At 45.0% G+C, this 12,697-nt stretch overlaps 1 protein-coding gene across 1 annotated transcript in view; it reads left to right on the top strand.

Moving 5' to 3' along the window:
* Window positions 1-12,697, top strand: part of LOC133122686 (inactive ubiquitin carboxyl-terminal hydrolase 54-like) — a 65,006-nt gene that overhangs the window by 50,872 nt on the left and 1,437 nt on the right. The window contains 4 exon segments of the mRNA XM_061232781.1: window positions 1,124-1,401; window positions 1,610-2,244; window positions 3,144-3,277; window positions 5,357-5,518. Of these exon segments, the coding sequence (XP_061088765.1) occupies window positions 1,124-1,401; window positions 1,610-2,244; window positions 3,144-3,277; window positions 5,357-5,518 (1,209 nt within the window).

The following is a 12,697-nucleotide window of genomic DNA, read 5'->3' as shown; positions in this document are numbered from 1 at the left end:
ATCCAGGAAAATGAGAAAATGAAAATGAGAAAATAAATAACTGATTTCCTTCATTCCTCCTTTTGTGGCAGAGAGAGGCCTGTAGCCACCAGCAACACCAAATTACAGCCTTTTACAACTCTCTCTCTCTTCAAGTTTGAAGTTCATCACAGACACTACAGTTTCTGTTTAGGAGTAGATGTGGGTGTGTAGATGTGGGTGCTGTAAGGAATTTGATTTTTCAGTGTAAATTGCTAAACCCGCCCTTTGCTCATATGATGAACACGGTTAATATTCAAACTTTGTTTATTGGGTTATTGACTTGTTTAACCTTACTGAACCTCTGCGGTCACAGTCATTTATTTTGACTGGGGGTCGTGTCAAGGCTACTAAAGGTTAGCTGTGTGAAACGAAAGCTGTCTCTGTTTTTAAGATTCCACCCACCTCTGTAGGGATGAAGTTGCTCATATTAGCAGCGCTAACAATATGAACAGGGCATTTTGGTTTCGGTCTCTAGTTTTGGATGTTAAAAGTAGTCTCAGCATACACAGCAGTCCATAAGTATTTGGACAGTGGTATGATTTCTGTTCTTTGGGCTCTGTACTATTGGAGTTGAAATGAAGCAATGGATAATGAGGTTGAAATGCAGACCTTTAATTAGAGGTTATTTACACCCATATTGGATGATCTGTGTCATTTTAGAGGACCAAAAGTAATTGGACAGTTGGCTTCTCATTCTCTCTTTCTGATTAGTCAGCTGTATTCTTCTGCTCCTTAGTGGAGGTATAAGAAAGCTTTCAGTATCTCATCTTGCTTCTAGGCTTTTGATTGCCTTTGGAATGTGTTATTGGCATTTGTCAACTTGAGGACCAGAGTTGTGCAAATCACAGTCAAGGAAGCAATTATGAGGCTGAGACATAAGAAAAAAACAGACGTGCCAAGCGACAGGCTTAAAGCAACTAATGGTGGAGTAGAGAGCCAAAAGAACAGAAATTGTAACACTGTCCAAATACTTACGGACAGCACTGTAGATAGTGATTACGGTGCCTTGGGTCACCTGGGTAAACTGTGTAAACTTCTCCCCTCCCCACTTTAACCTGAGTCCTTCAGTGCAGTCATATTGCTCCCTTCTTTCTCCTTCCAGGGCGGGAGCCGTCCATCTCCAGCGACACGCGAACAGACTCTTCGGCGGACAGCTACACGCACCGGCGCCCGCACCCGCACCACGAGTCCATGGCCAGCCGCTTCTCCTCGGACTCGCAGGGCACCGTCGTCTGTTACCCCGACGACGATAAGGGCTCGCAGAGCAGCATGGACACCGCGGGTGTGGACGCCCTCGACCTCTCTCTCCTTCCCTCTCATTTCACTCTCCACTTTAAATTCAAATGCTTCGTTGCAAAGTACAATAATGCAAATATCACTGTCGTGCTTTTAAAGTGCGCTGTAAAAAATTATAAAATTAAATGAAGGTACGAAATTGTAAATGGATGAAATGTAGTAGATAATTGTATTATTTACTGTGAAACACTGTTACATACCTTAAATTTATACTGCCTGCTACCATCGCTTAAAATATTGCGACCGTTATTTATATGGTCCTGGCAGCCCAGTAGCTAGTATTTTACTGTAGAATTGACACTTTTATTTAACGGTGTTGTTCTCTCCTCCCTTCTTGCCTCCAGGGGAGACTCTGAAAAACCCGCAGACCCCTCGCTCCACGCCGAAGCCCTGCTCCTCGGGCCGGCTGAGGGACTTCAAGGACCCGGGGCCAATGGTTCACAGCCGCCCCCTGTCATCCTCCTCCAGTTCGGGGGTGGGCAGTTCGGAGCCCGGGGCGCGGGCCCACGACTGGGAGGACGAGAGCACCAGCAGTGAGTCCAAGTCCAGCTCCTCCGGGGGGCGCTATCGTCCGGCTTGGAGGCCCCGGCGAGAGGCCCTGAACATCGACAGCATCTTCAGCCGGGAGCGGCCCCGGCCGGCTGGGAACGGACCCCTGGGGGCCGCGGCACTGCCGGAGGATGCCGGCGCGCAGGGGGAGGGGACGGGACTTGGGGTCGGACCCGGGGCAGGGGCGGGAGGCCTCCCGGCGCCTGGGGCCGGTGTGACTGAGCGCCCACCACCCCCTCCGCCCCTGAGGGGGCTAGACCCTCCACCCCGTCTGATCCAGAGGATGGAGAGTGGCTATGAGAGCAGCGAGAGGAACAGCAACAGCCCCATCAGCATGGATATGCCCCTCGCTGAGGCAAACAGAGCCACTTCTCACAGGTACATGCTGCCACCTAGAGGCCTGGATGTATCCCCTTGCTCCTGTATATCAATTTACACTTTGCTTGGACTATTTTACCAGCTGGTTAAATAAATGCATGTTTAATCTTCCCAACCGCTGTGATATTTGCTCTGATAGATTCCTCATTACCTCCTGATTAGCATTTAGCTGGCCAGCAAAGATGGGCTTTCCCACTATAGCCTAGATCCGCCCAACAATTCTTCCCATTGGAGAGTTTTTCTTCACTGGTTTCCCTCTCACTGTTTTGTATCACACTTTCTGGTATTTTTTTAGTTAAGGCACAGTGTTCCCCAATGATCTATTTACTGTTTGCCTTTTTCTCTTTGTGACAGCCAGACAGCTGAATTGAATTGAGCTGAGCCCATTCAACCACACACACACACACACACACACTCGCACACACACACACACACACACACACATGCACACACAGACTTACGCACACACACACATATGCACTTACTGTATATACATGACATGCACACAAACACACAGACACGCACACAGACACACACACATACACATAAACAACACACACACATACCTACACGCAGACACACACATTTGCAAGTGCACATTCTGTATGTGTACACACACACACACACAAACACAGACATTTACATGCATACACACACACACACACACACACACACACAGACTGAAATGTTCATAACACACTTTTACATGTTACTTATGTACCTGTAACACCACACATTGGCTTCTTATTCCAAGACTACTGTAACACTTCCCACATAGCTACCTTGGAGCACCTGTAGATGCTTACAGTATCTACAAGTGCCCCTATATGAGGAGAGAGAGATTGTGGGATAGTCCTTTCAAAAGCCCCCTGTGTGCCCCCGTCTCCCCACCCCCACAGGGACGCTGGGGTGAAGAAGCCTTTGACCCCCGTCCCATCCTGGCGCAGTGTCCCAAAATCCAAGAGCAGCAGTGCCATCCTGCAGGACAACAGAAAGCCCACGCCCTCGTGGAACAGCAGCCACCTCAACCTTGGTGCGTTCATGTTTGTGTGTGTGTGTGTGTGTGTGTGTGTGTTTGGGTGTGTGTATGTGTGTGGAGGCACATATGTGCCTCAGTATATTTGTGTGTGTGTCTGTATGTATGTGGGTATGTGTGTGGAAGTGCATATGAGCCTCTGTATATTTGTGTCTGTGCCTATCTGTCTGTCTTTGTGTGTGTGTGTGTGTGTGTGTGTGTGTGTGTGGAAGCGCATGTGAGCCTCTGTATATTTGTGTGTGTGTCTATCTGTCTGTCTGTCTTTGTGTCTGTGTTTGTGTGTGTGTGTGTGTGTGTGGAAGTGCATATGAGCCTCTGTATATTTGTGTGTGTGTGTGTCTGTCTGTCTGTCTGTGTGCGTGTGCATGCATGTACACCCATCTCCAAGCACATGTGTGCGTGAGACGAGCACACTCAAGAATAGATGGAGTTGTTTATATCTGGTTTCACTGGTATGATTTAGAGCGCCTCATACATTTGGTATCTCAAATGCCGTTCGAGTTAAAGGGGCAGATCACCAAATATAAAAAACATGCATCCACTGTAGCTGTAATGAGACAGGCTGTGATAACAGTGCCCTTTAAAAGCATGGGTCTTTTAATATTACAGCAGCCTGCCTGGCGTGCCCTACTTTACTGGTCACCAGGATTTTAATGGTAATACATTTTAAATAGCAGATAATACATTGACTGTACGGTAAATTATTTGGTAAATGATGATATTATTGTAATGTGTTTAATATTTTCTTCGATTTTTGTCACACATTGCAATACCTTTCTATTTTAGGCCAGTTTTTTAACCCAGTTCTTTTATGAAAATAAATCCAGTGTCACAAATAATATTGATTGATAAGGGCATAGAAAGGACATCAAATTACTCATTAGGCTCAGATTGTCCACCCATGACTGTGTGTATGTGTATGTGTGTGTGTGTGTGTGTGTGTGCAGGTTTGTGTGTTATCAGTTTGTTATAACAAGCTCTGTTTGGTGCATACTGTTGTTCCAGTATTAGTAAGAGAATCTTATGTAACATATTGTGTAACCGAGCGTGTGTGGAAAAGAGCATATGCTAAATGGCAGTTAATTCAAAAAAAGATATTGAGCGTGATTCACCAGAACACTATTCACAAATGGGCAATGCAATTTACAAATACAGAGCGTGATTCATACACTCACAGACTACAATTCGCGAATGCGGAATGAAATTCAGAACGTGCTTCAGAAGTGAAAGTGGCTATCGCCTATCATAGCAGTCTCCTCTCTGAGAAAACATTTTCAGAACAGGCCAACCAGCTGGCATTTCCATCCGTCAGTAGGCTTAGCGTCATGTTATCAAATGTGTCATTGTTGTGGGAGTGGCTATGACATATCTTGCTGTTTGAGTAAAATAAACTCCCAGAGCTACTCTGTTGATTTGAAGTTGGCAACTAAACTTGTTTGCTATGGACAAGGTAATTTCATTAATATAACTAGGTGATATGAAAGCTTAAAATTGCAACCCATGCTCAAGCTAGTACCTTTCAGAACAATTATCTAGCTAGCAAGCCACAGTGAAAGCATATTCATGTTTTACACATATAAAATATTTGCAATACATTGTGCACAATATTTTGGCAGTAGTCTACCTCTGATCTTAAATATATGGATTTTAGTCAGAAAAAGTATAAAATACCTACTGTATATCCATTCTGTGTGTTTCTCTCTTTACCGCATCTCCATGTGCATTTGTGTATGTGTGTGTGTGTGTGTGTGTGTGTATGCGTGTGTGTGTGTGGGTGTGTGTGTGTGTATATGTGTGTGTGTGTGTATGCGTGTGTCTGTGTGTGTGTCTGTGTGTATGTGTTTGTGTATGTGTGTGCGTGCGCATGTGTGTGTGTGTATGCGTGTGTCTGTGTGTGTGTGTGTGTATGCGTGTGTGTGTGTGTGTGTGTATGTGTTTGCACATCTCCACGTGTGTGTGGGAATGTGTGTGTGTGTATGTGTGTGTGCATGTGTGTGTGTGTATGTGTGTGTGTGCGTGTCTGTGTGTATGTGTGTGTATATGTGTGTGTGTGTGCGCGTCTCCCTGTGCGTACAGCTGGAGAAGGCCGCAGTGAACTGGACGAGCTGCAGGAGGAGGTGGCTCGACGCGCGCGGCAGCAGGAGTTGCAGAGGGAGAGGGAGAAGGAGAGGGAGGTGGCCATGGGATTCAACCCCAGACCCAGCAAGTACATGGACCTGGATGAGCTACAGCACCAGGGTAAACACTGCACAACACCAACACTATGAGAAGGAGGGATGGACGGAAAATAAGGGAAAGTTACAGGTAGAGAAGGAGAAAGAGAAAGAGAGGGACAGAGACTGAAAGAGAGAGGAAAGGGAGAGAAGACATAGCGAGAGAGAGTGTTTCAAAGCTTTATGTATCTCCTTCCTTGTGTAAACGTATATTTCAGTTAATTTCCAAAATTACCTGATTTTAATCATCAATGGGGAAAAGCTGCCAGTGGCCAACAGCCCTACTTTCTGCACTATGCACTCAGCCCACCTGAATGTGGGATGATGTTAGAAGCATTTACATTTTAAAAGGCTTTCCCTATTGTCAAATATAGAGCCTGTTTATTATTTTACCGTTAAATGACCATTTGGATAACTTGGAGTGCATATCATGGTCTACGGTAAAAATATAAACTTGTTTCATGACAATACTGCTTGTATTGTCATTGTCAATATATAGTCCATGTATTCCAATGTCAATAAAACATGTTGAATTGAATAGAATTAAAGAGAGAGAAAGAAGTCCAGCTGGTATAGGAAGAAAGAGAGGAGGGCGAGAGAGGTAGATGGAGGTAGGGAGACAAAAGGAAGGAAGAAGATCTGGTTAGCTAATGCGGAGTTGGTGCAAGAGGAAGGTCGTGGTGGAGGCTCAGAGGTGGTGAAGGGTGATTGGATGATGGGGCAGAGACAGTTGGAGATTGGCACCGGTCTGATTCGCCCCTGCGTTAAACTATGCTGAGGACTTGTGAGTGTCTGTGGACAGACACTGGAGTGTGGTCATGGAACAGGGTGAGGCAGGGTATGACCTGGTAGCCTGGATGTTTACAGGATGGTCCGCTGCGGTCGAAGAAGGCACTGCTGGTCTGTATGTTATACACTGAGGTCTGTAAGCAAAAGCCAAGAAAACAAATGACACTGACCCATATTCAGAGAGAGGCCAGAGAGACATTAGTACACATACACAAATACTACAGTATACACAAACATGTATAGGCATATCTACACAGACACAAATGTACATTCACACATGTGATGTAAGCACAACAGCATGTGCTTATTGCCACGGGGACCCCTTGCTGTGGGACTCGAGGGTTTGTGGGAGGGCAGCGGGTGGGGTTTATTTCCGGGTCTGTTGGCGGGGTATGTACGGGTGCGTGGCTGGGGCTTCGGGAGGGCTCACGCCCGGCTCTCGCTCACAGCCACGCTCCCCGTTGCCTTGGTGTCTGATCCACAGGGATGGGGGACAGCTTTGAGCGGTGCCTCGCGGAGGCAGACTCTCTGTTAGAGCAGTCCCTGCGTCTAGAGCAGGGCTCGGACCTGGCCGGGGCGCTGTGCGTCTGTAACCAGGCTGTGTGTAAGTAACCCCTGACTCTCTCTGCGGCTCCTTCTACCCACCTTCTAACTTCTGCTGCTACCGCTGCTGCTGCTGCTGCCGCTGCTGCTGCTGTTGCTCCATGGTCCTGGCTGAGTGTGCTTCCGTCTGTCCGTCAGTCCTTCCGCCCGTCCGTCCATCCGCCCCGCCTCGTTTCGTCTCGTCCGGTGCGTCATTTGGTCTGTCCCTCAGGTTGTTGTCACGGAGACAGGTCGCCCGCCCTGCACAGGAGCCAAGCGTATCACGCGAGTGATCCGGTTGGACCTCCCTGGTGAATTTGCTTGATGAGGTCACGCCGGCTGATGACGCTCTCGGCTAGAGCTCCTGTGGAGAGCGCTCGTATATCCCTGTTGCCACCCCCGTCCCGTAAAATTAATAAATAAAATATGGTATCTCCGGGGAGGAGGGGGTGGCGGATGGTGGGTATGATGGCGTCACTAAAATTGTACATTTCAAACAGTGTACCTCTTTTATTCGGTCATGGCAGGGGGTGTATCAGATTACCAGTAGGGGAACATATTCGGGCTATATGAGGTCCAGGCCGTTCTATTTTTGAACGGCGGATCAGAAGCGGCTTATTTAGGCCAGCCATGCTCCCCCGTCTGCGTTAATACTGAAGCGGAGGAGGCACTTAACACAGAGCTGTTCGCCTTTACTAGCGCGCGTCAGTGCCAAACCGTCCTGAACCCCCCTCTTTTGCGGATTAGGGGCACAGAACTGTCTTTACACCTAGTTTCCTTCTTTCGTTATTTACAGCATTTTGTGCGCCAGTGCGTATCACAAGAGCCAGGTAAAAAAGGTGTTTTTCTCTTGTTGATCAAACGCACAGGTGTACAAGCATACACTTGCATGGGCGAGGGTGGCACGCCGAGAATCCAACCTCATCGCTGATTTGTGTTTCTGTCTCGAGTCCCTCTGTGGCCATCTATGTGTTGCTGTGTCCTGCTTTCTGTATCTCTAACAACAACCCAGGCCCCCAACCCTCTACCTCCCCACACTGAACACGTGATACCTGTGCGCCCCGATATCCCTGATCCTGCCGATTGATGAAAGGGATCTCTGGCAACTTTTAGTGTGGTTTTTCTTGGTCCTGGAGGGTGCACATTTCCGAAAAGTAATACAATCAATTCAAAATGAAATGCTAAATGTCACATGCCATTTACCTGTAGGTAAACCCAGGTACAATGGCAACAAACCATGAGCTGAACAGTATCTCTGGTTCAGTGGTGCGTGCTTTCTCTGCATGCTTCCCAGTTGACGCAAAATAGCAACTGTGACTGTTTGGGGCAAGTCATTTCCCAATTGCGATTTACTGAAATGTAATAAAATTTTATGCTCAAAATATCCGCTTCTGCTACTCTTATCCATAAAAATATTGAAGTAGTGACCAACTTATAATATCAGTGAGAGGAAGTGGGCTGAACGTACACTCAGTGAGCACTTTATTATGTATTTATTAGACTTACTTTTTTACTTATTGGTCTTCTGCTGCTGTAGCCTATCCACTAAGAGGTTTGACGCATTGTTTGTTCAGAGATGCTCTCCTGCATACCACTGTTGTAATGTGTGGTTATTTGCGTTACTGTCACCTTCCTGTCAGCTTTGACCAGTCTGGCCCTTCTCCTGTGACCTCTCTCATTAACAACGCGTTTTTGCCTGCAGAACTGCTGCTCACTGGATTTTTTTTTGTTTTTCGCACCATTCTCTGCAAAGTCGAGACTGTTGTGCATGAAAATCTCAGGAGATCAGCAGTTTCTGAGATACTCAATCCACCCTGTCTGGCACCAATAATCATTCCACGGTCAAAGCCATTTAGATCACATTTCTTCCCCATTCTGACATTTGGTCTGAAAAATTGCTGAGCCTCTTCACCATATCTGCATCATTCTATGCATTTAGTTGCTGCCACATGATTGGCTGATTAAATATTTGGATTAACAAGTTGGTGTACAGGTCTACCTAAGAAAGTACTCACTGAGTGTATTTGCAACAAAAAAAAACCCCTGCTTTATAACCCATTACTAGATTCAGATTTTAACATTTTCAGCTTGGTTCATTTCATTTATTTCACTATTTGTATTATTATTGTTTTATTTTATTGTTTGTTCATTTTTCCATTCTGGTTTGGGGACATGTGTAGCGGTTTCCGTTTTAAACCAAAGTTGTACAGAGACCAAGAAGCTCTATTGGCCTAAACCGCACCATCTTCCCTTTTAAATGTCACGCGCATAACATGCCTCCTGTACTGTATCTGTGTGTGTGTTTTATGTGTGAGTGTGTGCAGGGGAAGTGGGAGGGGTTGTCCCTGCTCCACTCACACTCTCCTTTATAAAGTCACAACTTTGTGTTTTCTGTGTAACAGACAGAGGGTTTTTTTGCATGCTCTCCATAACTCAGCTCTTTTTTTCCTGCGTTTCTTTCTTTCTTTCCTTTTTCTTTCTGCTTTTTTGTTTCCTTTCCTTTGCTTTTTGTTTGTTTGTTTGTTTGTTTGTTTTTAGCCAAACTAAGACTTGCCATGCATGAGGGCAGAACTCACACTCATAGCAGGACAATGGCTGCAGAAACCAAGCTGCAAAAGTGCATGAGGAGAGTGCGGGGCCTACAACAGCGCATGCAGCCGCAACCGTCACAGCAGGAGCCGAGCCGCCCACAGGGGCCTCCCAGGTACCAGTGCCGTCCCCCCCGTGTGTCCCCGGTCCACAGTGACGTGTCTCAGACTCTTATGTGCCTTTTTTAATGTCCTGCATTTTACCGTGTCAAAGATTAGCCTAATCCTGCAGAGCGCTACCAATGTGCTGCAGGACCTTACCATAGAGGTGAGTGTGATCAGGAGGAGCCATCTTGTCTTTATTCAAAATGGAGCCGCTGTTGTGGAGGTCTGGGTCTTCTCGGAGTTGGACTTTATGAGGGTTGGAACGCCTGCCAATAGAGGAGGAGGAGGAATGGAGCAGCTCTCTTATCAGCTGAGTGATGAAGGCTAGCCAGTGAATTGATCTGTGCTTACATTTCAATTCCTCACACTGTGCATAACATTGTACACATTCTGCACGCATTCTGCTGCAGTGGGAGCATGCATTGTTCGGACATTAAACATTGGCAACATTTATCTCTTTGCATCTGAGTATTTACTGCAGGAGTTTGAGTAACACTTTTGGGTGCAACTGCAAACCCCACCAACATTCCTGATAATTATGTACCTCTGTGATACTGTACATGTGCTATCCATGGGCTCTTGCTCTAACCATTGCAAGAGATACAGATTGGGAAACCATCAAAGATTTATTACGGAGCAAAGCATCAGTGTAAGCAAACTACTTTTTCTTCCTTTGGAACAGCAAGCTAACATTCAAACAAATGTGAAGAAGAGTGCCTTTACCTGCAAACCGCACGTTTCACATGTTCGCAAGGAGTGATCTTCTTCATTTTGTCCAGAAACTGCATCTCTTCTCTCATTGTCTTGCTGTGGCTTTTTCTTTGACTCCGCTTGCCACTTACCCACTTGCATTCTGGGTGCTTGCTTTGTCCGCTCTGTGTTATTTTCCATTACATCACAAGGTTTCTCATCTATGGTAAAGGAGGCCTTGCAATCCTCCTTGTGGAAGAAATAAAACTTCATACTCAATCGATAAAACTGTGCCCTTCGTCATTCACTGACAAGGAGCGATCAATGATGGGGGATGACTCAAACCCAATTTCACTCCCGTGTTTACCCAATTTTCACTGGGACGTCCCATGTCCAGGGAGGTTAGGGTGGAAGACAGTGTGCCTGCACCCTGGCCTGTTGGACAGGTGCTTGTTACTGTCATTAGAAATATTAGCTTCAATTTCAGCATTCAGATAGAGACGGAAAGCACACGACGATCACAATTTTTGAGGTATAAAGCACATGGAAGACAGGGAAAATGTCTTTGGTGGTAAGAAAATAATAAAAAAAAAACCAAAAAAGAGAAATGTACGTCATCACTTTTTTTTTTTCCCTTGGTCACACATCACCATGGGGAAATGGGTGTATTTTTAGTGTGGTTGCCATGGAAACAGTTTGCCTTACCATTTGTATGTTAGCTGCTGATTAGAACTTGAGGCTTTGGGCTTTACGTGTATAAAAGGTAGAGACGACTATAGGAGGATTCATGGTTGCGAACAGCATGAAATGACGCTAGCCTGGATCTTTGAGCTTGTTCCTTTCATCGTTTATTGTCCCCTTTCTACTGCCCCTCAAAACTGCCCCTCTGGACTGGGTCAGGGAACAGACGCTGGGCTTGTTTAATCACATGCTTAACTCTCACTAACGTCTCAAGAATTATTTTTTTACTATTCGACCAGGAGCGACAGTTCATTTTTTTATGGCTTGAGGCAAATATAACAGCTTGTTACATTCCACTTGAAGTACAATATTAGACAATATATTTTAGACAATATCAAGGGCAAAAACTGTCCTTACAGAATAAAGTAAAAATTATAAAATAAAGATCTGAAGAATTGTTTTCCATTACTTCCTCAAAGAGTGGACCAAAATAAATTCTAAAGGTAGACATAATAACCCCTGTTATATTCCATTTGAAGGAATTTAGATAATCTCAAGAACAAAAAAATGTCATAAAAAATATGACTGAAATCCATATATTCTGTCATTTGTTATATTTCAGATTGCCCTTCGGAAAGACGTTGAATTATAGACTGACATGTGAAATCTGTGGGGTGCTTACTGCTAATTGTGTGGGCACTTACTGAGATCAACATGAAGTATTCAGAGACTAAGCAAAGGGCAATGAGCCAAACCTGGTCGACTGGTTGGCTGTAATAAAAGCCAGAATACACATGATTTGAGAAACCATGCATAATATGAATAGGAATACGTATATCATAGACTTCTGATGCAGGAAACCACACAGTTCTTATCAAATAATTATTTTTTAAATTGTGAAGACAAGTGAAACAAGTCGACTTATCCCTATTTGGGTTTGGCCCGACAGTTGTCATAGGATACTGCATCTATAGCCCAGGTTTTGGAGGGCTACAGTGTCTGTAGGTCCACAGTATCTGCAGGCTAACCAACCCTGGTTCTCCAGGGCCATAGTGCCTACATTATTTTCAGTTTCTGAGGTACCCTTTGTTTACATTACTGGTAGAGTTATATGCCCACTTAGACATTTTCAGATTCCTGAAAATGTCTAATTCTATTGTATGGGTTATGTTGTATACTGAAAGTCACGTACATTGCCTGTCATTAAAGGTACCAACGTAATGTACATTTAGCCTAAATGTTCTGTAATTCATTATGCTTATGTCATCATGTTGCCAACTACTAGCTAATTTACACCTTTATGCTGTTTGTCATGTTGGTACAAGATGAGATTGAAGTTAGCAAACAGGAAATCATCAGAAGTTCTGATGCACGTCTGTATATCTCACTTTGAAACCTTACTGTTGAAGAACTGTGCAATTATCATGTCTAACACTACCATACAAATGGCTGTAGGCTGTGGCATGCCTTACTAGCTAGCATGCTAACAAGCTACTCAATCTCTCCCTCTACAGGTAGTGCCTCAACCCCTATCATTGGCTAATCTTGTCTCCGGTTAAACACATAGTAAAAATTATTCCTATGTTTTATGACAAAAATAAAAATCTTCTGGCTAAATCTTTGACATTAGACTGTACATTACTTGGTAACATTATCAAACTAGCTAGCTACTCTGACAGTGCCCATTTCTTTATAGTTTCATTCATATGTGTAGCACAGAGCTATTTTTCACACGGGAGCGTACCTACTATATGTTCCGTCAGTTCAAT

The sequence above is a fragment of the Conger conger genome, chromosome 2 (assembly GCF_963514075.1).
Source record: "Conger conger chromosome 2, fConCon1.1, whole genome shotgun sequence".
Lineage (NCBI taxonomy): Eukaryota > Metazoa > Chordata > Actinopteri > Anguilliformes > Congridae > Conger > Conger conger.
The sequence above is the reverse complement of the archived record's forward strand: the minus strand, read 5'-3'. Positions and strand labels throughout refer to the sequence as shown.